Genomic DNA, 22,043 nt, shown 5'->3' on the forward strand with positions numbered 1-22,043 from the left:
TATACTATGTGGACAAAAGACAAGACATTGGATGGATTTAGTTCCCAACACTCATTCAAGCATGTCTTTATGGACCTTGATTTGTGCACTTTGTACGCCATTTTGAAATTCCAAACAAAGATTAAGGAAAGTTTCAGGAAAACTAACCCAACTCCTAAATGATAAAAGTTTTCCATCCATCCATCCATTTTCTACTGCGTGTCCCTCTCAGGTTTCTATTAAGAAAATTCAAAAGCATACTTTTGTCCATATAATTGTGGCGTCTACTGTATAAATCACGTCAACACAATTTTCACTTATATTAGAATTGTTCTGCAAAAACGCATTTTTAAACATTCGTTTTCGCGTCCAAGTATCACTTCTGCGTTTTTTTATGAAATATCGCTAAAATACGATCTAAAATAAAAATTTGTTCAATGCTTGCTTCAGCCGCAGGTACTCGCTGTTCCTCTAGCCTAAAAGCTACATTAAGTTGCAGGACGGGCAGACCAAAACAAGGTCGCTAGTTAGTTTAACCATCGAGCTAGCTTATCTGTTCCGAATCAGTTGTAGTACTAGAGTATTTTTATTAGCTAGTAAGAAGGTATATTTTTAATGTGACTGATTGTAAACACAGGTCACAACTCCGGAAGTATATTACCTGAGGGGGCGTGGCTTCAGGGTTGAGTTGAGTTACTTTTCTGAGTTCTTTGCATGAATGTTATATAATTTTACATTGGTTTGGTTTTAGTGTATTTCGAACATGTACGCAGTCACAATATGTTAGATCATACAATTTACATTTTCTCATTTCTCCTAACATGTCTGAAAAGGAGTAGGTAGAAGCAAATTGTGTTTAGTCTTACCCTTTTTCCAATTTATTGCTATTACTGCCATATATGATCACTTCCTATTTTTATATTGTAACACAATTTACATCAATGAAATACAACAGTTCTCTTGATAAGCAGTTAAGTCAGTTATAATTCCCATAATGAGATGGGTTATATCTCATTTTCAATAAGGTTCAAGACGTTTACAAATTACAAGGAAGAGTAATTTTGATAAATACTTCCAGTTTGAACAGCCTCTTAAAGTGGATCATATTATTAAATTGTTTGACTTATTTGCTTACTCCACTCCATAATTTAATTCTACATAATAAAGGTCTTAAGTGTTGTAAGTGCATACAAGTGTTTTAAGTTAAGTTTTTCTCGAACATTACGTTTTCAGTGTTAATAATGTTAGTAAAATACCTACTGAAAAAACAAGAAAATAAGTGGTACATTACATGGGACGTGTAAGTTTAAAAAAGACAGCCAAATAAGGTTGGTAGATGAGAATAATTGTAAAGGTAAAAGGTAGTGTAGAAATGCACCCAATTGCAGACATTGTAGTCTTGATTTTTAACATTTTCTTTAGGGGTTTGCGTGGCAGCACTTCGTGCTGATTGAAATGTTCCTCTTTTTTTCCTCAAGGGGTGCTCACATTCCTGAAACTTTATTTACTTAATTATTCCCTTCATACAAGTTGTTAGTGATTTTTAATTTTTTTTTACAATATTAGTGTTTACCTTGTCCTGTGTTTGGCTTGTCTTCATTTCAGGACAGTGACGGTGACAAAAGCGATGACTTAGTGGTGGATGTTTCCAATGAGGTGAGACTGCGTTAGGACAAAGCTGCTCAGCCGCATTCCACAGTGTGAATGGTGCATGGAGACTAAACACAGCTGTCTGGGGGGGAAATCAACACCATCCACATTGTTGCCAATAAGTCTGTCCTAATGTTGGCTGTGTGTGCAAGGGTGTGAGTATTCTTTGTTGTAATTCTTTTGGCATTCATGCATAAAATAAGACAATGATAACAAGGAGCAGGTGAATAAGGAGTGTTTGTGTATGTGAACGTTTGAGCACACACAAGTCTATATATTATCTGTGTTTGCACATGAGGCCCCAGTTTGTTTGACCTACATGCCAGTCGCTTTCCTCTGGTCTGTTTGCTCAATCGCTCTCCTCGTCTGTCTCGTTTATCTCTGTAGGATCCAGCCACCCCTCGGGCGAGCCCCGCTCACTCTCCCCCAGAAAACGGACTGGACAAATCACGGCTCCTCAAAAAGGACGCAGCACCCAACAGCCCTGCGTCTGTCGCATCATCGGGCAGCACACCATCCTCCAAAGCAAAGGACCACACCCATATGACTGTGAGTGACACTCTAAAAAAAAAAAAATCGACTTGGTGAAATGATGGTGCTCTAGAGGGGGGTAAGAGGTTTTAACTGACAGACTAAAGGGTATTTGTCAAGTGAAGTGGGTGTTTGTGTGCAGGCCTAGTATCCAGGAGGCTTAGCAGTTAGCTACTATGCGGGGCTTGAAGGGGCAGTGGGTCGATGCACTCTGTGGAAATCAAACCCTGTGGCTTACTCTTCTCAATCGCCTTTATGGCTTAGCCAATAAATGGTTGTTTCTTCCTCACTGAGGCTATAAATAGCTCGAGACGTGCTGCTTTTTCCTTCCTTGTTTTCTGTCATCTCTTCCTCCTTTCTTAAAATGCTACTACCCAACATTGTCCTGATCCACTGGTTTGACATGAACTATACTTGTGTTCTATGATATGGACATAAACATATATCCTGATGACGATATACATCACGATATAGTAATTTTTTCTTATAAGTATACATATATACACATGCATCCATCCATCCATCCATCTTCTTCCGCTTATCCGAGGTCGGGTCGCAGGGGCAGCAGCTTAAGCAGGGAAGCCCAGACTTCCCTCTCCCCAGCCACTTCGTCCAGCTCCTCCCGGGGGATCCCGAGGCGTTCCCAGGCCAGCCGGGAGAGATAGTCTTCCCAGCGTGTCCTGGGTCTTCCCCGTGGCCTCCTACCGGTCGGACGTGCTTGAAACACCTTCCTAGGGAGGTGTTCGGGTGGCATCCTGACCAGATGCCCGAACCACCTCATCTGGCTCCTCTCGATGTGGAGGAGCAGCGGCTTTACTTTGAGCTCCCCCCGAATGACAGAGCTTCTCACCCTATCTCTAAGGGAGAGCCCCGCAACTCGGCGGAGGAAACTCATTTCGGCCGCTTGTACCCGTGATCTTGTCCTTTCGGTCATGACCCAAAGCTCATGACCATAGGTGAGGATGGGAACGTAGATCGACCGGTAAATCGAGAGCTTTGCCTTCCGGCTCAGCTCCTTCTTCACCACAACGGATCGATACAGCGTCATACACATGCAATGAATGCTAATTTCATTTATCTGTTCTCCTTTTATTTATAAAACACATGATGTATTAAAATGATATGCCAAATTAAAAAAGAATAAAAAAGTATTGCTAATACCAGCCCTTCTTATCGATGGTGTATACTAGACCAACATAAATTTAGAGATGACATCTGTAATTTCTCAGTGTCTTCGGGACTTCTTGTCATAAACTGTGCCTTTGGACAAAGACTCTGTTTTGCTTTTATGGTGTTTTCATCCCATTGTGGTTTTGAGGTAACATTTTAACACGGACTCTGTACTGTTCCTGACGTGTCTTCAAATGATAGAAAATAATAGATGTGTTCAAGTCACTAGCAACGACTCATTGTAGGCATGTTTCGCAAATTAGCTTACCATTATTTGGTTGGTGTCTGAGTTTTTTAATCCAAACAAAGCAGTTCCTTTTTCCTCTTTTTGGTATCAGTTCCTGTTTGGGTTTGTTAGTCTAGCTTCTGTTGTACTTTCCCTCTGTGCAATGTTGACATCCATGTTCCCGCAAAATAGCAGTTTTGCTGCAGTTACAGTTTCAGCCCAGACGTAAAAATTATGACAAATCAATCAATCAAAGTTCACTTATATAGCCCTTGTCTCAAAGGGCTGCACAAGCCACAATAACATCCTCAACTCAGATACCACACCAGGGCAAGAAAAAACTCAACCCACTGGGAACAACGGGAAACCTTGGAAGGGACCGCAGATGTTGGGACCCCTCTTGGGTGACCTGTGCAATGGATGACGAGTGAATAGAGTAAATAACATGAGAGTCGAGTCCATAGTGAGGCCAGCAGTGGATCCTCTTGTATGTAGACAAGTCAGCAGCACAGAGATGTCACTAACTGATGCATAGAACAGTGGTCCATCCATTTTTTTGGAGGATCTTCGAGATTAAGGGATGATGAGACACCGGCCGGTAGTTTACCATGTGGTTAGACTCGAGGTTAGGTCTTTGGAGGGTGAATAACCGCTGTTTTGAAATCTATGGGAGCAGTACCAGAGGAAAGTGATAAGTTAATAATATTCTGCACTAATGGTTCTAATATTACAAATCGCTCCTTCATAAGTTTCCCAGGAAGTGGGTCAAGTAAACATGTTGTTTTGTCCCATTTACGAGTTGAAGTAGTTTCTCTGTTATTTCTTCAAAAAGAGAGAGATTATTTTGGAGCTCAATATCTGTCGTACATACATTCGTATCTGCGTTAATAGAACCCAAATGGATGTGGGACGCGTTGTCTTTCATCTCCTTTTCTAATGAGTTCAATTTTCTTAGTAATGAAGTGCGTAAAGTCATCAGCCGAGTGGTTGGAGCTACCGTTGTAGAAGTCCTGTGTTGGGTTAGTGACGCTAATGTAATAAACAAATATTTAGGATCACTTTTATTGAGGCGGATTAGATTTGAGTATTAACTAGTTTTAGCTGTGGTAAGAGCGTATTTATAAGTTATTAAACTATCACTCCATACTTGATGCAAAACCTCAAGTTTAGTCGCACGCTATTTGCGTTTCACCTTTCTACATGATAGTTTAAGAGCTCTGGTTTCTTCTGTGAACCAGGGGGTACTTCTTTTCGGGGCCTTTTTTAGCTTTAGCGGTGCTATACTATCAATGACGTTGCGCAGGGCATCGTTAAAGTTGTTAGTGAGGTTATCGATAGAGCCCGCACAATTTGGGAATGGTGCCATCACCGAAGGCAGCAGTCCAGCAAGACTTATGATTGTGGCAGCATTAGTTTTGCGGCTGATAAAGCAGTGGTTATTAGTAGCTTGTTGACAAGGAGTCAGAACTTCGAATTTTATAAGGTAGTGATCGGACATTCCTATAGTGTACCGCAGTACCATAACTTTAGAGGTGGTGATACCCCGGAAAAGGAATAGATCTATTGTATTACCGTTGCGATGCGTGGGTTAATTTATTATTTGTACCACAGCTATCAATTATAGTCTGGAGCGCCACGCACGGAGGGTCTGATAGGGTATTCATATGGATATTAAAATTCCCCATTATAATTATATGATCTTTGTGCATCATTAGATCAGCAACAAGCTTTAAAGATATTTGCTGATACCCAAATAGGGCCCAGGGCGGGTGATCGATAACAGCTAGATGAAGATGTAGTGGTGTGACAGATCTCATAGTAAGCACCTCAAATGATTTATATTTAGAACTTAGGTTAAGGTTTTCATTGGATATCAGTGCGACCCCTCCACCCCTTTTAAGGGGATGGGTAATATGTGTACTCGTATAGTTAGGAAATGCCTCGTTAAGTGGAAAAAACTAATCTGTTTTTAGCCAAGTCTCACTGAGACCAATGGCGTTAAGATTGTTAACGCTATTATTTAATGACCTCATTAACTACTAGTGCTTTTGACAGGCAATGATCTGATGTTTAAAAGCCCATTATATTGGTTGTTTTGAGGCATTTTTGTCAATGGTATCTGTAATACTAATATTAATAATGTTAGTCTATTTTGCGTGGTGCGCCTTAAATAATTTTGATCACATTGATATGGTGGGGATCTTGAGATTATTTGCTTGGTGCTGCGATAGATTTAGCGCTTTACATATTGCCTCCTCAGTAGAATGCATGTATACCTCTGGCACAGTCGCTACAGAAAAAACATGTGAGTCATATATTATTCTACGAGAAATGCTGTGTGTTCAGGAATTTTTCAGCCTGGCACTGGTTAGTTCTAGCTTAACTGACTCCTCACCCGGGCTGACAGACACTGTAATTGCCTGTGTCCAAGCGTTCCCTAGTATAGTTAGTCAAGTGTGACTCAACGAGTAATCTATGTTTCTAGATAGAGTAATGGCGCCTTCCAGGTTAGAGTGAAGTCCGTCCCTCAGCAAGCTCGGTTTGCCCCAGAAAGAGGGCCAATTATCAATGAACATTAGTCCCTGTTCTTAACAAAAACTAGCCAGCCATTGTTAAGCAAGACTAAATTACTATACCTCTCATCATTGCCTCTCGCAGGCAGGGTGCCCGAGACAACTACTCAAGGCTGAGACATCTTTCTAGCGAGATTACAAGGCCTAGCTATGTTCCTCTTTGTAATATCTGATTGTCTCATTCTAGTGTCATTGGAGCCAACAAGTACAACTATGTTTGCGTAGCTAGTGGTGGGATTAGCCTGTTGTTTGTGTTTGCTAAGCCTGTTCCGAGTCAGCTCCCTAAGATTAGATTCAATGTCGGGTGCTCGGGCCCCGGAAATACACTTAATTATAACTGGTTTACTAAGTTGTATGTTACGGGTAATGGAGTCCCTTATGATTAAGGTGTGGTGTCCGGTAAACTGGGGTGTAGGACTAGCTGAAAGGCTAATTCTGTTGTGCGTTTCAACTGGTTCACAGTGGCTTTTAGGCCGCTTAGGGCTGCTACAAACTGGGCTAGTCAGCTTGCTAAAGTTACGACTTTGCTTTAACTGGGGGACACGGCCCTCTTGAAGAGCCAACCTGTCCATGAGTAAGGTGCACGGAGAAAAGAAAGCCATACTCACCTTCTTTCTTTCACCGAGTCAAGTTTGTCTTGTTTTTGGAGCACAGTAGCTTCGGACCGGGACGAGTTTAGATTCTCCAGCTCAGCAGCTAGCTAGCTGAAAGTGAGGTGATGAAACAGAAAGTGGGTGCTTTGTAAGTTTGATAAGACTGCAAAATATGTTTGAGAAGGAATAACAAAAGCTGTAAAACAATTAGAAGCACACAGATAGAAAGATAGCACTTACTGAGCGGTGAAACAGCGGCAGCGAAAGCTACATCATACAATAGACATTTTTATGTCGCACTTACTATGATATATATTGTGATATTGCACAGCACTAAACTATACCATTCAAGGTTTGTAAACCACATCACTCCACTTCACCACCCAGCCAGCTTCTCTACAGCCCTATTTAATGTGTGTCCCCAAGTTGAAACCCTGACTTTTCTTCCCTTGATTTGGAAAAGAAGACAGAGCTTAATTATGTGTTTGGGCCATCATCTAGCTTGTCCAGCTATGTTTAACGAGCTCGACTTCTTAGCAACGGTTTATGCTTTGACCTACGCCAACCACTCTAACCATGGCTGTAATGAATTGTCAGTGTTAGATTGGATTACCCTGAGCTGTCTGTTTGGATTGTCACTCTGGATTTTCTTGCCAGAGGGAGTTTTCGCAACTGCCTAGGTTTTTGTTATTTACACTTTTTTTCAACAGGCAGGTGTGTTCCTTTAGGACATTTGATATTTTCCACACTTCTTTTCCATGTCGCTGAGAACTATTGACTGTCCTTACAATACAAATGTGCAAAACCACTAAAAGGTGTTTGTTGTTTTAGAATGACAAGTCATCAACACCGAGCCTGAAATCCAACACACCTACGCCCAGGAATGAGGCGCCCACACCAGGAACGAGCACCACTCCTGGACTGAGGCCTCTGACAATGGGCAAACCTCCTGGAATGGAAGCATTAGGTAGTAGACACTCTCATACCCCTGAACTGTAAACATATTTTGCATAACGACAAAAAAGTCTGTGGTGTAGCTAGTTGACTAAGTTTTAAATAAACCAATGTCAGATTATTCAATCAATCAATCAATGTTTATTTATATAGCCCTAAATCACAAGTGTCTCAAAGGGCTGATTATTGAACCTTTCATGTTTACCATCGTATTTGGGAGTGTTCAATGTTTACAACTGGAATTTGAGCTATCTGTGGTGGTTGGTTGTGGCTGTTGGGGAAACAAAGACAAAGTCTGCACAACTATGCATTAACATGGAGAATTCTTAACAGGAAGTACCAAATCTATTTGTAGCAATTAGGGATGTCACAATAAATTATATTAGTTATGACTGCGATAAAAACAATTTTAATTAAAATGATCAAAAAAACGTGATTGATAGCCACACTTTTATAAACTCACAGACGGGCTGGCGCTAGCGTTCTAGCTTAAGTGCTAACATAAATACAAGATACAAAAATGTGTTTCTCTTGAAGAAACGACATACTCCAATCTAAACTTTTATGAACACATTGCTGTCTAAGCAACTAAGTTATTCAATTGTGCACAGTGATCGATATATATATATATATATAGATATATATTGGACAAGGGGGTGTTTTTACAGCCCATTCAAGGACCGCTGAACAGACACCACAACACCTGCCAAAACACTCTTATCAGTGAAGCAAAAGAAACACAAAACAAGCAAAATAGTGGGCTTTCTAAAAAATGTAAATATACCAGTGCGTGCATAAGTACTTTTTGAGCCCATTCAACAATACTGCGATAATAATGATAGTTTTGGTCATAATAACTGTGATATGAATTTTTTATATCATTACATCCGTAGTAGTGGTGTAAGTTTATCCAATTTGGGCCGCAACAAACTAATGTACAGTGAAACCTCAATTTACAAACTGTGGCCTGGTGGTTAGAGTGTCCGCCCTGAGATCGGTAGGTTGTGAGTTCAAACCCCGGTTGAGTCATACCAAAGACTATAAAAATGGGACCCATTACCTCCCTGCTTGGCACTCAGCATCAAGGGTTGGAATTGGGGGTTAAATCACCAAAAATTATTCCCGGGCGCGGCACCGCTGCTGCCCACTGCTCCCCTCACCTCTCAGGGGGTGAACAAGGGGATGGGTCAAATGCAGAGGACAAATTTCACCACACCTAGTGTGTGTGTGACAATCATTGGTACTTTAACTTAACTTATTTGGTTTTTAAAAGGGCTTCATAAATCAAAAAGTGTGTACAGTGAAGCAATTTTCTCCATAAGAAACAATGTAATTATGAATAATGGGTTGCAGCCTTGACAAAAGTCCATATTTTAGTGAAGGTTTGTACACTTTGAACATAATATAACGTGCTATACAGTACTGTATATCAAACACACATAAGGGGGTGATGGATCAACTTTAATATTTATTAACAAGCTGAACTGTGCTGTATGCACTGCTCTAGCAACACACGCTCACACACAAAAGTCACTATGGTGGTTTCACAATCAATCAGAAATGACAAAATCCTTAACTTTTAACAACAATATTTCTACAATAATCATTTAAAAAAGGAAAGGCCACCAACATTAACATTGACAATCAGCTGAGGAGAAAGCAGTAAAAAGGGACAGAGAAGGACGTCTGTGGGATCTGGGGCCGGGATCTGGGTTGTGTGCGGGAGAGGGGGTGTGCATGTGTGGGCTCTTGTGCCACGTGTAGTGTAGTGTCTTTTTCTCCACTGTGAAATAAGTCCGCTCTGGCATAATTTTTGAGAAAAGTCCGGTCTCATCACAATTAAAACTTACTGTAGTACAACGCCTGCCTCGTCAATTATTCCATACTTGTGACCACCATTAATGTACTCCTCGCAAATAGGTTTTTTTTTTAACTTCACAGCAATTTTCTCTTTCTTTCAACGCTGGTCTGTTGAGTTTTTGCGACTCAAAATGGACAAAACCTGTCAAAAAACGGCACACAGTAGTGAGTGATTGGTAATGTCATGCAATGTGCAGCAAGAAATGTGAAGGGCTCCGCCTCCTCACTTAAATACTGTGCCCAGCTTTTTGCTTGCAAGCGGAACACAAAATGAATTAATGAAGAATTCGTACAAAGAGACATGGTTCGCACATGAAGGCACATTTGGCTCGATCTAAAAGTTTGCAAATGGTTCCGCTATATGGGAAACTCACATTATTGGCTGTTTACTACATGACTTTTTTACAAAGTCCAGCTAAAGACAACACAACTGTCATTAAATGATGCACTCACGTAAATAAATCAAATAATGTAATATTTAAAGTGTTAAATTGTCTACAAGGTTTGTATGTAACTAACTGAAATGATCTTTTCTCCTCTGAAGCTGCCCCTGCCCTTCGCACACCGCTGTCTATTGCAGGTTCCTACGCCACCCCATTTGCGATGATGGGTCATCATGAAATGAATGGATCCCTGACCAATGCGGGTGTCTACCCTGGCCTTATTTCACCTCAGATGAGCGTGGCTGCTGCGGCTGCTGCTTATGGACGCTCACCAATTGTAAATATGTTATCTTCATGGTTCTAAATGTCCATTTCACACATGATATACTTGTAGCAAAACCCTTTTATGCAAGTAAATGATCCATCTTGGCTCATTATTGTACAATGTATTTACCAAATGACTTTGAGGCATTTAAATGTTCAGTCTGTATTTCCATAACTCGTTGTGAATATGTCTGCTCCTCTTCATTGTGTACTTAATGAAAAAGTGCAAAAACCGCTGTGCTCCCATGGCTTTGATGTTCCCTAGTTAGCATTCTAAAGGCTTAAAAAGGCTCTTTCCCAAAATGAATGTCATGTTTGAAAATCTCCCAGGTTTTGATTAGTATTAGCAAGTTGTATTATCTTGTAGAAAGCTTCTTTGTCTGCCATCGAGAAGAATCCACGGCTTTCAAGGGATTTATCTGAAAACATTACTATTTCTCAGGGTGCTAGCAGATGAAATGTGACATAATTTCTAACTTGACTATTGTACCATCTCATTTTATATCAGCACGGTATAATTTGTTTTTAATGCCACTCATTGCTTGTTTATGCAGGCGGGGTTTGACCCTCATCCCCACATGAGAGCTCCAGGCCTCCCAACCAGCCTCACTTCTATTTCAGGAGGAAAGCCGTGAGTATTTGAGCTCTTATGACATTATATTACAAAACAATTTTATCTTTTCAACAATCTGTGTCAAAATGACAGGAGACTAAAGTTAATCTCTCTCCTCTCCCCCCTGACTCCTTTGCAGGGCTTATTCTTTTCATGTGAGTGCAGACGGTCAGATGCAGCCTGTGCCCTTCCCTCCAGACGCACTTATAGGCCCAGGCATCCCACGCCACGCTCGTCAGATCAACACGCTGAGTCACGGGGAAGTTGTGTGCGCTGTCACCATCAGCAACCCCACACGTCACGTCTACACGGGCGGCAAGGGCTGTGTGAAGATCTGGGACATCAGCCAACCGGGCAGCAAGAGCCCTGTGTCCCAACTCGACTGTCTGGTAATTAGTTGTCTTTGTTTCTTGCAAGTCATGGCAGAATGCCCTATTTCACAGGGTTCCAGGCAGCAGTGATACATTATATACTCTCTGTATGACAGCTCATTGCTTCAGCCCGATTTCCCCATCCAACTGTAGCTTAACTCCAAATTCTAGTTGGACCGAATTGTGAGTAATTCAGCAGTGCCTGGCTGTGCTGTGCTGAAATAATCTTTTGCAGAGGAAAAAAGTCCTGCTGTGTAAATATGTTCTGATTGGCTGACCTTGTCTGCTGTTACCCAGCTCATTGTGTCCTCTCAACTGCCTCCCATTTCTCATTTTGATACTGTGGCTTCATACTGTTCATATGGCCTAAAACACCCGCAGATGCATTAAGAGTGCAATTCAGTCTTATAAAGCCATCAGGGTGCTGTTTTATCCGTAAAAAAATATTCACAGTATTGACTCCTTCCCTGTCTCCTGCCTGTATTTCTTGTTAAAGCTCATACTGTTTAACATCACTTTAACATGATAGGCACGCAGAGGCCTTTTAGAAAACCGCACAATTCAGGTTTACCAGAGAGGTACTGAACTCTTAATACAGTGATATTGTACCTCGGATTTAGTTAATAATCCATTATAAAATGTCAGCGGAAAGCAAATCGTATGAAAACAAAAGGACTTATTCCTATAAGAAATGGTGTTAAAAAAATTCTTCCGTCCAGGCAATGAAATTGATAATTGTAGCATTTTATTGTGAACAGCGATGAGTGACTAGGGAAAAGGGGAGAACCATACACACTACCTTCATACTATGCTACCAGCAGTTTTTTCTTGTATTCAATAGTGTTTCTCACATTCTTTATCAAAGCTTTCTTCGCCTCATCATTGCCTTATTTTACTATTGTACTCAATAAATCAAGCACAGATACTGATCACCAACACGTGATTCTTTTGTTTGGGCGCCTAATTCCACAGAATGAGAGCTACAGTGGTACTTCAACTTAAGAGTGCCCCAACTTAAGTGTTTTGAGATAACAGCGGTCTCTCTGCTATTTGTTACGCTTGAAGATGCTAGAAAAAAATTCACTATAAAAACATCCCTGCCATTAATTGGCATAGCAAATGCTACAGTGAATGCCGTAAGATCCGCCCAGAACATCTGGTCTTACTCGATAGTATTAGCTTATAGCTAGAGATGGACATAACTTTGTTTTCCAACTATGGGATGGAAGTGAGTGAGTGTGAAAGACTGTACTAAAAAGAAAAATGTGGATGATATTCATTGAAATAAAGAAATAAATCATCAAAAAATGACCGAGCATGTCGCCAACTTGGCGAAGCAATTCGAGCGTATCACTGCTAGTCTGCACCATACTGAAACAGAAGTCTGTTTTGTCTAAAATGTCAATATCTAATTGGCGGACATTTATCAATGAAAATAATCGAGAAAAGCTGCTGATGGTGTGATTGACGTGGAAGCAGTTTAAATGTATTTATTTCAATTAATTTCAATACGAGACATTTATTTGAGATACAAGTGTTTTGTGTTAAGAGCTGCCTCCCAGTTCGTAAATTGTGGTGCTACTGTAGTATGTCACGCCTAATGTTTGGTCAACCAATAATCAAGACTCTATACAAAAACCGGATAAAAAGGTAGCCGAAAATGTTTGTTTAAAACCAAATCAAGACAAGGAGTGGAATGTACAAAAACCGAGGTACCACCATATTATCTCTATGGATTTTCTGAACTGTTAGATTTTTTTAGATTGTGAAAATATTCTCAATTTATCTGGATGATGCTCACTACTTGTTTCTGCTCTAGAACCGGGACAATTACATCCGCTCTTGCAAGCTGTTGCCTGACGGCCGCACCCTGATCGTGGGTGGCGAGGCCAGCACGCTGACCATCTGGGACTTGGCATCACAGACGCCACGCATTAAGGCGGAGCTTACCTCCTCTGCCCCAGCCTGCTACGCACTGGCGATAAGTCCCGATGCCAAGGTCTGCTTCTCCTGCTGCTCCGATGGAAACATAGCTGTGTGGGACCTCCATAATCAGACCCTTGTTAGGTCAGTGCTCCCAACATGTCAATAAAAATGCCTTGCATATTACGGCGCTTAAAACCGCACCACTTACAGTATTTTAAGAATTGTGATTAAACCGGAGAGGCTTCCTCTTCTGCTCTGGGGACGGCGTGGCGAAGTTGGGAGAGTGGCCGTGCCAGCAATCTGAGGGTTACTGGTTCAATCCCCACCTTCTACCATCCTAGTCACATCCGTTGTGTCCTTGAGCAAGACACTTCACCCTTGCTCCTGATGGGTCCTGGTTAGTGCCTTACATGGCAGCTCCAGCCTTCAGTGTGTGAATGTGTGTGTGAATGGGTGAATGTGGAAATAGTGTCAAAGCGCTTTGAGTTCCTTAAAAAGGTAGTAAAGCGCTATACAAGTACAACCCATTTACCATTTACCATTTGCTCCTGTCTTATTCCAGGCAGTTCCAGGGCCACACAGATGGAGCCAGCTGTATCGACATTTCCCATGATGGGACCAAGCTCTGGACTGGAGGCTTGGACAACACAGTCCGCTCCTGGGATTTGAGAGAAGGACGGCAGCTCCAGCAACACGACTTTACCTCACAGGTACAGACAAGCTTAATCAAACATGTTCATCTCTCCTTTTCATTGTGTTCAACCTCCAAGGTTGAACACAATCCGTTATATACAAGTATAATGGGCATATTAATGAACTGTGGTCATTATAAAACCTGTAACTATCAGGGAACATTTTAAGTAGAATGTTAACATTCTTAATGTCGTGCGAGTGTTAACTTAACCCCTGTTCATTTTAATAATGAATGAGTAACGAAGGAACAGAACGTAATGCTAGGACAACTTCCTGACCTCCCACCCATGCATGGCTGCGGTTCAAACTTCAAAGTTGTGTCTTGCTTTTTTAACAAATTCCAAATTGATCATCCTTTAAAAATGAAGAGGTTTCACGGATTTAAAACAAATCTATTTTGTTTGTTCTTGTTCAGATCTTCTCTCTAGGCTACTGTCCCACTGGAGAATGGCTGGCTGTGGGCATGGAGAGCAGCAATGTGGAAGTGTTGCACCACACCAAGCCTGACAAGTACCAGTTACATCTGCACGAAAGCTGTGTCCTCTCGCTCAAGTTTGCCTACTGTGGTACGAAATATTATTTATTGCATTATTACCACACTAAAGGTTTGGTTGGCTGGGCAACATCTTAAATGGTTTGTCATGTACAGTGGTATCTCAGGTTTTGTACGCCCCAATTTTCGTATGATTCGGTTTTCAATTAAAAAAACATAGATTTTGCTCCTGTTTTCATATACCATCTCGACTATCATTCTGTCATCCAAATTACCTGCAGGATTTTGGAGCCTTTTTTCTGTGATTATTGCGGCCTAAAATGCATGAGTTTGGGCAGCTTTGTCCGAATTTTGCTGGAAAAGTCGAAATATTTTGAGGCTTTTTTTTTTTATTCATTGAATTTACTCAGGATTTTATTAGTTAGTTATCAATGCTATAAGTGTTTCTTCGAACTGTAACCCCAGAAATAGGGAAAAAAATATGCTACCTTTTTTATCACTTCCACGGGAACTCGCATTCTCATTGTCTCTCCTTCGACAAATGGACAAAGTTTTTTGCTAAGTAGAAACACAGCTAACCCAGCAGGACATTGGAACGTTCTCTTGCCGTCTGAGAAGTGTTGTATCCAAAATAGCTGCAATTGCTTTCTCTTAAGGTATTGATGTGGGATTTCCACAAGCGTCTGTACGTTTAGAGGAATGAGAAACACGGGCATGTCTGGATGACTCACCTTTATATTTGCAGTGGTTACCTACAAGTTATGAAACCGCTTTATTATGAAGCTGGCTGTGGCGCGTTCTTTCTGATGTCACTACCTGTGTGGGCATGGTCTTTCTGGCGTCACTTTCTCTCCAAACTCACTTTGTAAATGATCAATGAGTCCATACAAAGCTAAGTGCCGGAGATTCAAGAATTACACAGCTGACTTACCCGTGTAAAAATTTGTCCGAGGAGGGGGACTTTAAACGCTGATTTAGTGTGGCTGAAACGGGGCTTAGGCTAAATAATTATTAGTTTAAGGGGTTAAACGACTTAGTGTAGACATAGCCTTATTGTCCGCTGTCTGATCTGTCATCCACAAGTTGCAGACATTCTACGTGTATGTTTTACTCTTTAAAAGTGTTTGTCCATCTTAAACATTGATTTTTGGTCCAACACATTTACAAACAAAACGAGGTACCACTGTAGACCTCTGCCACTCACCTAAGTATTAGGGTCTTATTTTGGTTCAGGTGAATGGAAGCTGCAGGTCTCACAGTATTACAGCTGTGAACAAACGATGTAAACCATGGGCATGCTGCAGCTATCATGAGACTGAACTACTTATTAGAACCCATTACACAATATCAATTAACACTGCAGTGTTAAGAAGAAGGAACAAAAAAACTGACACGTGCGCGTGAAAGACACATCAACGACTTACATCACTTTGTCAGGGCCCATGGGGTTAACATGGAAGCTGTTATTTAACAGACATACCCATTGAGGAAAAATAATCCTCTCTTCAAACTGCTTTGCTCATGGGCACATAAGTTGCAAACTATAACTGCACACAAATGAACCGTTGTTTAACACCCACGACCAACCCCGAAAACTACTATAGCTGCTTTATTCAAATGATGCTTCTTCTGGGCTTTGCTACCATTAATTACACCGAAAGCCAACTAATCGTTTGGGTAATTAGAAGGTGATTTGAATAATTGTCTGACTGGGAAAAGTGTGAGCCCACATTATGTACTTTCTGATCACTTATGTCAGGCTATTGCCCCCAATTAGGGTTTCATGACCGTTGATATTTAGTCATTATGCAATAATGTTCTTCAACAAGAGTCTCTAAGAAGACTGTGTGCTTAGACTACAGATTGTATTCTGAAGACTTTCATTCTGTATTTTCAGGAAAATGGTTTGTGAGCACAGGGAAGGACAACCTGCTGAACGCATGGAGGACTCCCTATGGAGCCAGCATATTCCAGGTATCAAACAATGTCGAACAACAGCATACACTCGGGATGGGCAATATGGCCTAAAATCTACTTTGTGACCTATATTGCAGCCTCTTGTGATAACGATGTTACCAAAATTATTTGGCCACCCATCCAAATTATCAGAATCAGGTGTCCTAATCACTTGGCCCGGCCACAGGTGTATAAAATCTAGCACATAGGCATGGAGACTGTTTCTACAAACATTTGTGAAAGATTGGGCCGCTCTCAGGAGCACAGTGATTTCCAGCGTGGAACCGTCATAGGATGCCATGGATGACAGAGTCTGGTGTGGATGAACTTGACTGGCCTGCACAGAGTCCTGACCTGAACCCGATAGAACACCTTTGGGATGAATTAGAACGGAGACTGAGAGCCAGGCCTTCTCGACCTCACCAATGAGCTTTTGGAAGAATGGTCGAAAATTCCTATAAAGCAGTGGTTCTTAACCTGGGTTCGATCGAACCCTAGGGGTTCGGTGAGTCAGCCTCAGGGGTTCGGCCGGCGGAGCCTCCACCGCAGAGGTCAAGACACACCCAACTCATCGTGTAAATAAAACTTCTCCCTATCGGCGTATAATGGATGCTCCCAAACAATGTTCCCTCTAATTTTCCATATGCGTGAGCAAACGCAAAAACTCCTTGAGCATTCAGTGGAGCACATGTGAACGACGAGATGTGTCTGGAATCCGAGAAATTTCTGTACCCATGGAACTAAAGCAAACAATTGCCACGCACTTAGATGAGCTTGCAAAGTCTCTCGACGGATATTTCCCTACAAGAGAGTCATATCCAGCATGGGTGAGACAGCCGTTCACGTTTGCTGTTGAGACAGTAAATGTCAATGATGAATACCTCCACGAAATCATTGAAATTCAGGTTTCAACAGCAACTCTTCAGAACAACAACGCTTTCAACATTTTGGTGTCAACAAATGGAAAAGTACAGTATCCAGTTATTAGTTAAGCCCTGGAATTTTTTATACCATTTGTTACAACATATCTTTGCGAGCAATCCTTTTCGAGGATGCTGGACATAAAAACGAAGAAAAGGAACAGACTCTGCTGTGAAAATGACATGAGAGTGACACAGCAGAAGTCACACTGATTTGCAGGTGTGTATTTTGTTGTGAGTTCATGCACTGTGTTGGTTTTGTTCTTAGAACAAGGTGATGTTCATGCATGGTACATTTTGTGCACCAGTAAAAAAACATATAACTTTGTCTTGAATTTGAAAAAATATATATGTTTTATTTTTCACTAAAGAAGGGTTCGGTGAATGCGCATATGAAACTGGTGGGGTTCGGTACCCCCAAAAAGGTTAAGAACCACTGCTATAAAGACACTCAGCAACCTTGTGGACAGCGTTCCCAGAAGAGTTGAAGCTGTAATAGCTACAAATGGTGGACCGACATCATATAGAACCCTATGGTGGCAGGTGGCCAAATACTTTTGGCAATATAGTGTATATCACAATATATAATTTGGCTTCTAAATCATAATACATGTCAAACGAAGTTACGACTCCCAATTTAGCTGCTGACATATGTGGTTATATATTGCGCTACAACCTATTATTAATCTTGTTGCTAATTTACTTTCTGCTGTAACATGGTTCTGTCTGCATTTCTGTTAAAATGTAATAAGCACTTATTCTGTTGTTTGGATACTTAACATTATTTTTGGGCGATAATACAAATTTGGGAACCGATCCAAAACCAAGTAGTTAAAGGGGCACTATTGGTCATACATACTGATACTTAAACATTTTCAAAATCATTGAATGATTTCAATTTTAATCATAATTCTAATCCAACAACATCATAGGATGGCGATGTAACAATATATGGTACTCCAGTGATAACGATACCGCCTGGCAAGAATCAGTGTTTTAGAAGCAGCTTTGTACAGTGATGTGACATTAGCCGATAAATCGCTAGCGAGAACGCGTCCGTTCGCTTGTCACTGTCAAATTTGCGGGACACAGCTAGAATGTCTCGCCAACGTGGATTATCGCAATATAGCGATAGTATTAAAAGCTCAAAAGTCGGCATTAATGTAATTCATATCGTATGAAAATATCATAAAAGGGTAATAAAAAATAAAAAAAAGGATTCTACGCGATTTCGGGAATAACGCAATCGGTATTTCATAGACTCCAATGACAGCGTTCTATATCGAATTTTGAGTGTCCAGGCAATGTAAGTCTATATAGCAAAGGTAATAACTAACATACATTCAGGAGCTTGTAGAATAACCGCACTATACCCTGGTGGGATGTAATTGTGTTGCATTCCATTTATTAGCACAGCCTAAAACTGATGATTAAAAATCAATAAATAGGCGTGTGCAAATGTGTACGGGTATGGCAAATAAAACTCTTTGAGTCATAGAAATTTCCCCTGGAGGACCAATGAAGTACCTTTTAGTCCAAAATTAATAATACAATTATTATTTTTTTAAATGTTTTAACAATATTTTTGTTGATATTTATTGTTTTGTACTGTAGGGTTGTACGTTATACTAGTACTAATGAATTAAAAACGGTACTATACTGCCTCTGAAACATACCAGTACTATTTTTTATTGTTTTGTTTATTGCCATTACGGCACGCCGTTGTCACTGCTGGAGCAGAGGCACATGTTCGGCAACACACACGTACGGAGTACTTACAAGCAGACATTGTGTGGACACATAAGAGGCAGAATGTTTTTAAACCAAAATGCGTCCAAACGATAAATGTGACACTATAAACACCAAAGCGCCGCTCTACAGGAGGTGCTTTAAGACATAACTAGCAAGCGGCTAACATCCATCCGCAGTTAACTAATCATGCTTCACTCCACACCGTAGGAAGATACAATAGCGAACAGCAAGCGAGTGTTCCTGAATGTAAATAAATGGCTAGATCTATAGATACATCGACTGTAACGATACCAAGTACAAGAGCCATATCTCGTCGATACTACAATAATTACATTGATATTTTTTATCATTACAAAATCTATTGTCCTTTTTTATATTGTCTATAAAGTAAGGAAATATGTCTCTGCAGACAGAATAACTTTAAGTATGATGACCAATGTATGATCCTGTAACTACTTGGTATTGGATTGATACCAAAAAATTGTACTATCACCTAAAACTAATGTAAAGTATCCAAACAACAAAGGAATGAGTTATTATTACATTTTAACAGAAGTGTAGATGGAACTTGTTAAAACAGAAGATAACCAGGTATTAACAGTAAATTAACAACTATATTAATAAAGAGTAGGAAGAAGCTGAGTTTATTTAATCATACCCCTTTTCATACCTTATTCTCTGTAACAGAACAGTGAATAAATAAATACCATAGTAAGTAAACAAATATTAAATACATAAATAATCTTTATCTCAAAAAAAAAAAAGGGGGTTCAAGATGTCCATTATTATTCTTCTGTGTACTTTGTGAACACTTGTGGTTTGAACAGTCTCTTAAACTGAATCATATTGGTGCTTTGTTTGATATTTTTGGTTAATCCATTTTGACAAAATAATACAATCAGAATTTATGCGCTACGTTACTGCATACATCAGCAGCCAAATTAGGAGCCTTTGTTTGCTTACTGACTACTAAAAGAGTAGTTGTCTAGAATGTTCACTATCTTATTTAATGACAAAATTGTTCTTCAATTGCAAGAAGAAACATATGTTTAAGGTATCATTTCCCTTTTATTTTGAAATGTATCGAAAAGTACTGTTCCAATACCAAAATTTTGGTATTGGAACAACTTTACCCTACTGTTATTATGTTATTTCATAACTTATTTCCGTCAGTAATTAATAACACATCGATATCTCTAAGGAATATGTGATTTTATAAATGTGTTGTTGCAAAAAGAAGCAGTGCATGAATAATGTGATAATCATGAAACTGTGATTATTACTCAGACTAAATTCCTATATTAGTTGCATTACCTGGCATTCACCACTGCTGAACTTGTCTGTTAAGATGTTACCAGTCAAAGGAACATCAGTGTGTTTTCTCTTTCCTAAAGTGGGCGGTTGCTAAAACCTCCCGCAGGGCACTTGACTGCCTCGCACGTTGGCGTTCATACGTAGCTAACCATGACCCGGTGTTCTATTTCTTTGTGCAGTCCAAGGAGTCGTCCTCTGTCCTGAGCTGTGACATCTCAGCGGATGACAAATACATCGTGACAGGTTCTGGTGACAAGAAGGCCACAGTGTACGAGGTCATCTACTAGACCGTCCTCGTGTCCCCTCGCCCCGCCGTCCACCTGCAAGGTGGAACACATCAGGAAGTGACGATACGCCCTCGGATATGTCCACTGCAGGGGAGATGGTTTTTTTTACAGCGTGGGTTCACGTTTTTTGGCATTTTTCAAATGTTTTCTTTGTATTTTTGCCCAGTGAAGCAGCGCTTCACCACTGAGGACCGCCTGTCCACAGACGTCTTGTGAAAAGTGTACATATCGGATTAAATAGACATTTTCTATAAATATTATAAATATATATATTTTCATGTCCTGGGTGTACTTGTGGTAGGTTTGCTTTGGCTCCCGTTCTGTGAGAACATATCTGGGTGGGGTAGCAAATCATAGATGACAACTTTTGAACTGATTTTTCCTTGACGCACATTGTGTGGGCTGATTGTCTCAACACACTGCAAAGTGGGGGACATTGCGGAACATTTAAATGGCCTTTCATCTCGGTGATAATGTGGGCTTTTGATTGAGCCGGGCCAACCACTCATTTGTGCCACTGTGGGGACCCAGCAAGACACTGATACAATTTGTTGTAAATGTCATTCATATGTGTATATAAGATTTTTTTTAATTGTGTAATGCTCTGTCTGTGCTAGCTGTCTCCTTTTTTTTTTGCAAGACTTGTTTTTTTGGGAGACATTTAATGTTTAGCCCAACCCTTTGGACCTCAGTTGGCAGCAGAAGCACTGCAGCAGGCATGAACTTAATGACAATGTGCTTTTACGTAATGGGGGACACCGAAATGCACCATTGATTTCTTAACTACGGCCAAACGTCAGTCCATTCTAAACCATTGGAAACATTCTGCCCTTTCGTGTCTTATCGATATTCCTGGAATGTGTTGGGCCGCTCGTGGCTGGCAGGCCGGTGTGACGTGGAATGGCGTGGAATGACGTGTGCCTCTCCTCAGAAACCTGTGGGAGAAATGCAGACAAATACACAAGAGACTGAATCTAGTGTTGCTCATGTTGAAGACTGGAGTGAGTCATCCTGTTTTTGTTTTTTTGTTTTTTTACATGACAAAGTTAGCCTTTTTCCACAGAAAACAAAAAGGGGTTCGCATCCCACTGTGTTACACCAAAGTATGTAGCAAAAACTGTCAGCACTGGGAAGAATTGTACAATTGTTAATAAATCAAGAACTGTTTTTTGTATTTGTTTATTTAAGCACAATGATGAAACAAATGTGAGCCAATCCGTTTTTTTACGCTGCCAACACCAATCATCTGTGAGATCGACCGATGCCAATACCGATTAACTGTACATTTTTAATTGTGATGAGTGCTACTGACAGTTAAGCATTTCTACAACTCTATTTTTTTTTTGTGATAGAGTGATAGGAGCATTCATGAAGTTTGGTTCTTTTATGAATGTATTATGGGTCTACTGAAAATGTGACCAAATCTGCAAAAGTATACATACAGCAACATACATTATCAATTTTGGTGATGTAGA

The 22,043-nt window shown here is 40.5% G+C and overlaps 1 protein-coding gene across 8 annotated transcripts in view; it reads left to right on the forward strand.

Moving 5' to 3' along the window:
* Positions 1-21,735, forward strand: part of LOC133616156 (transducin-like enhancer protein 3-B) — a 63,551-nt gene extending 41,816 nt beyond the window's left edge. For all 8 annotated transcript variants that reach the window (XM_061975287.2, XM_061975291.2, XM_061975286.2 and 5 more), the window contains exons 11-21: positions 1,585-1,635; positions 2,017-2,178; positions 7,554-7,689; positions 10,081-10,256; positions 10,798-10,874; positions 10,996-11,245; positions 13,047-13,294; positions 13,716-13,863; positions 14,262-14,412; positions 16,237-16,313; positions 20,461-21,735. In XM_061975287.2, coding sequence (XP_061831271.1) covers positions 1,585-1,635; positions 2,017-2,178; positions 7,554-7,689; positions 10,081-10,256; positions 10,798-10,874; positions 10,996-11,245; positions 13,047-13,294; positions 13,716-13,863; positions 14,262-14,412; positions 16,237-16,313; positions 20,461-20,568 — 1,584 coding nt within the window. In that variant the 3' untranslated portion in view covers positions 20,569-21,735. The remainder of the gene's footprint in view (positions 1-1,584; positions 1,636-2,016; positions 2,179-7,553; positions 7,690-10,080; positions 10,257-10,797; positions 10,875-10,995; positions 11,246-13,046; positions 13,295-13,715; positions 13,864-14,261; positions 14,413-16,236; positions 16,314-20,460) is intronic.
* Positions 21,736-22,043: the final 308 nt, after the last annotated feature.

The sequence above is a fragment of the Nerophis lumbriciformis genome, linkage group LG15 (assembly GCF_033978685.3).
Source record: "Nerophis lumbriciformis linkage group LG15, RoL_Nlum_v2.1, whole genome shotgun sequence".
NCBI lineage: Eukaryota > Metazoa > Chordata > Actinopteri > Syngnathiformes > Syngnathidae > Nerophis > Nerophis lumbriciformis.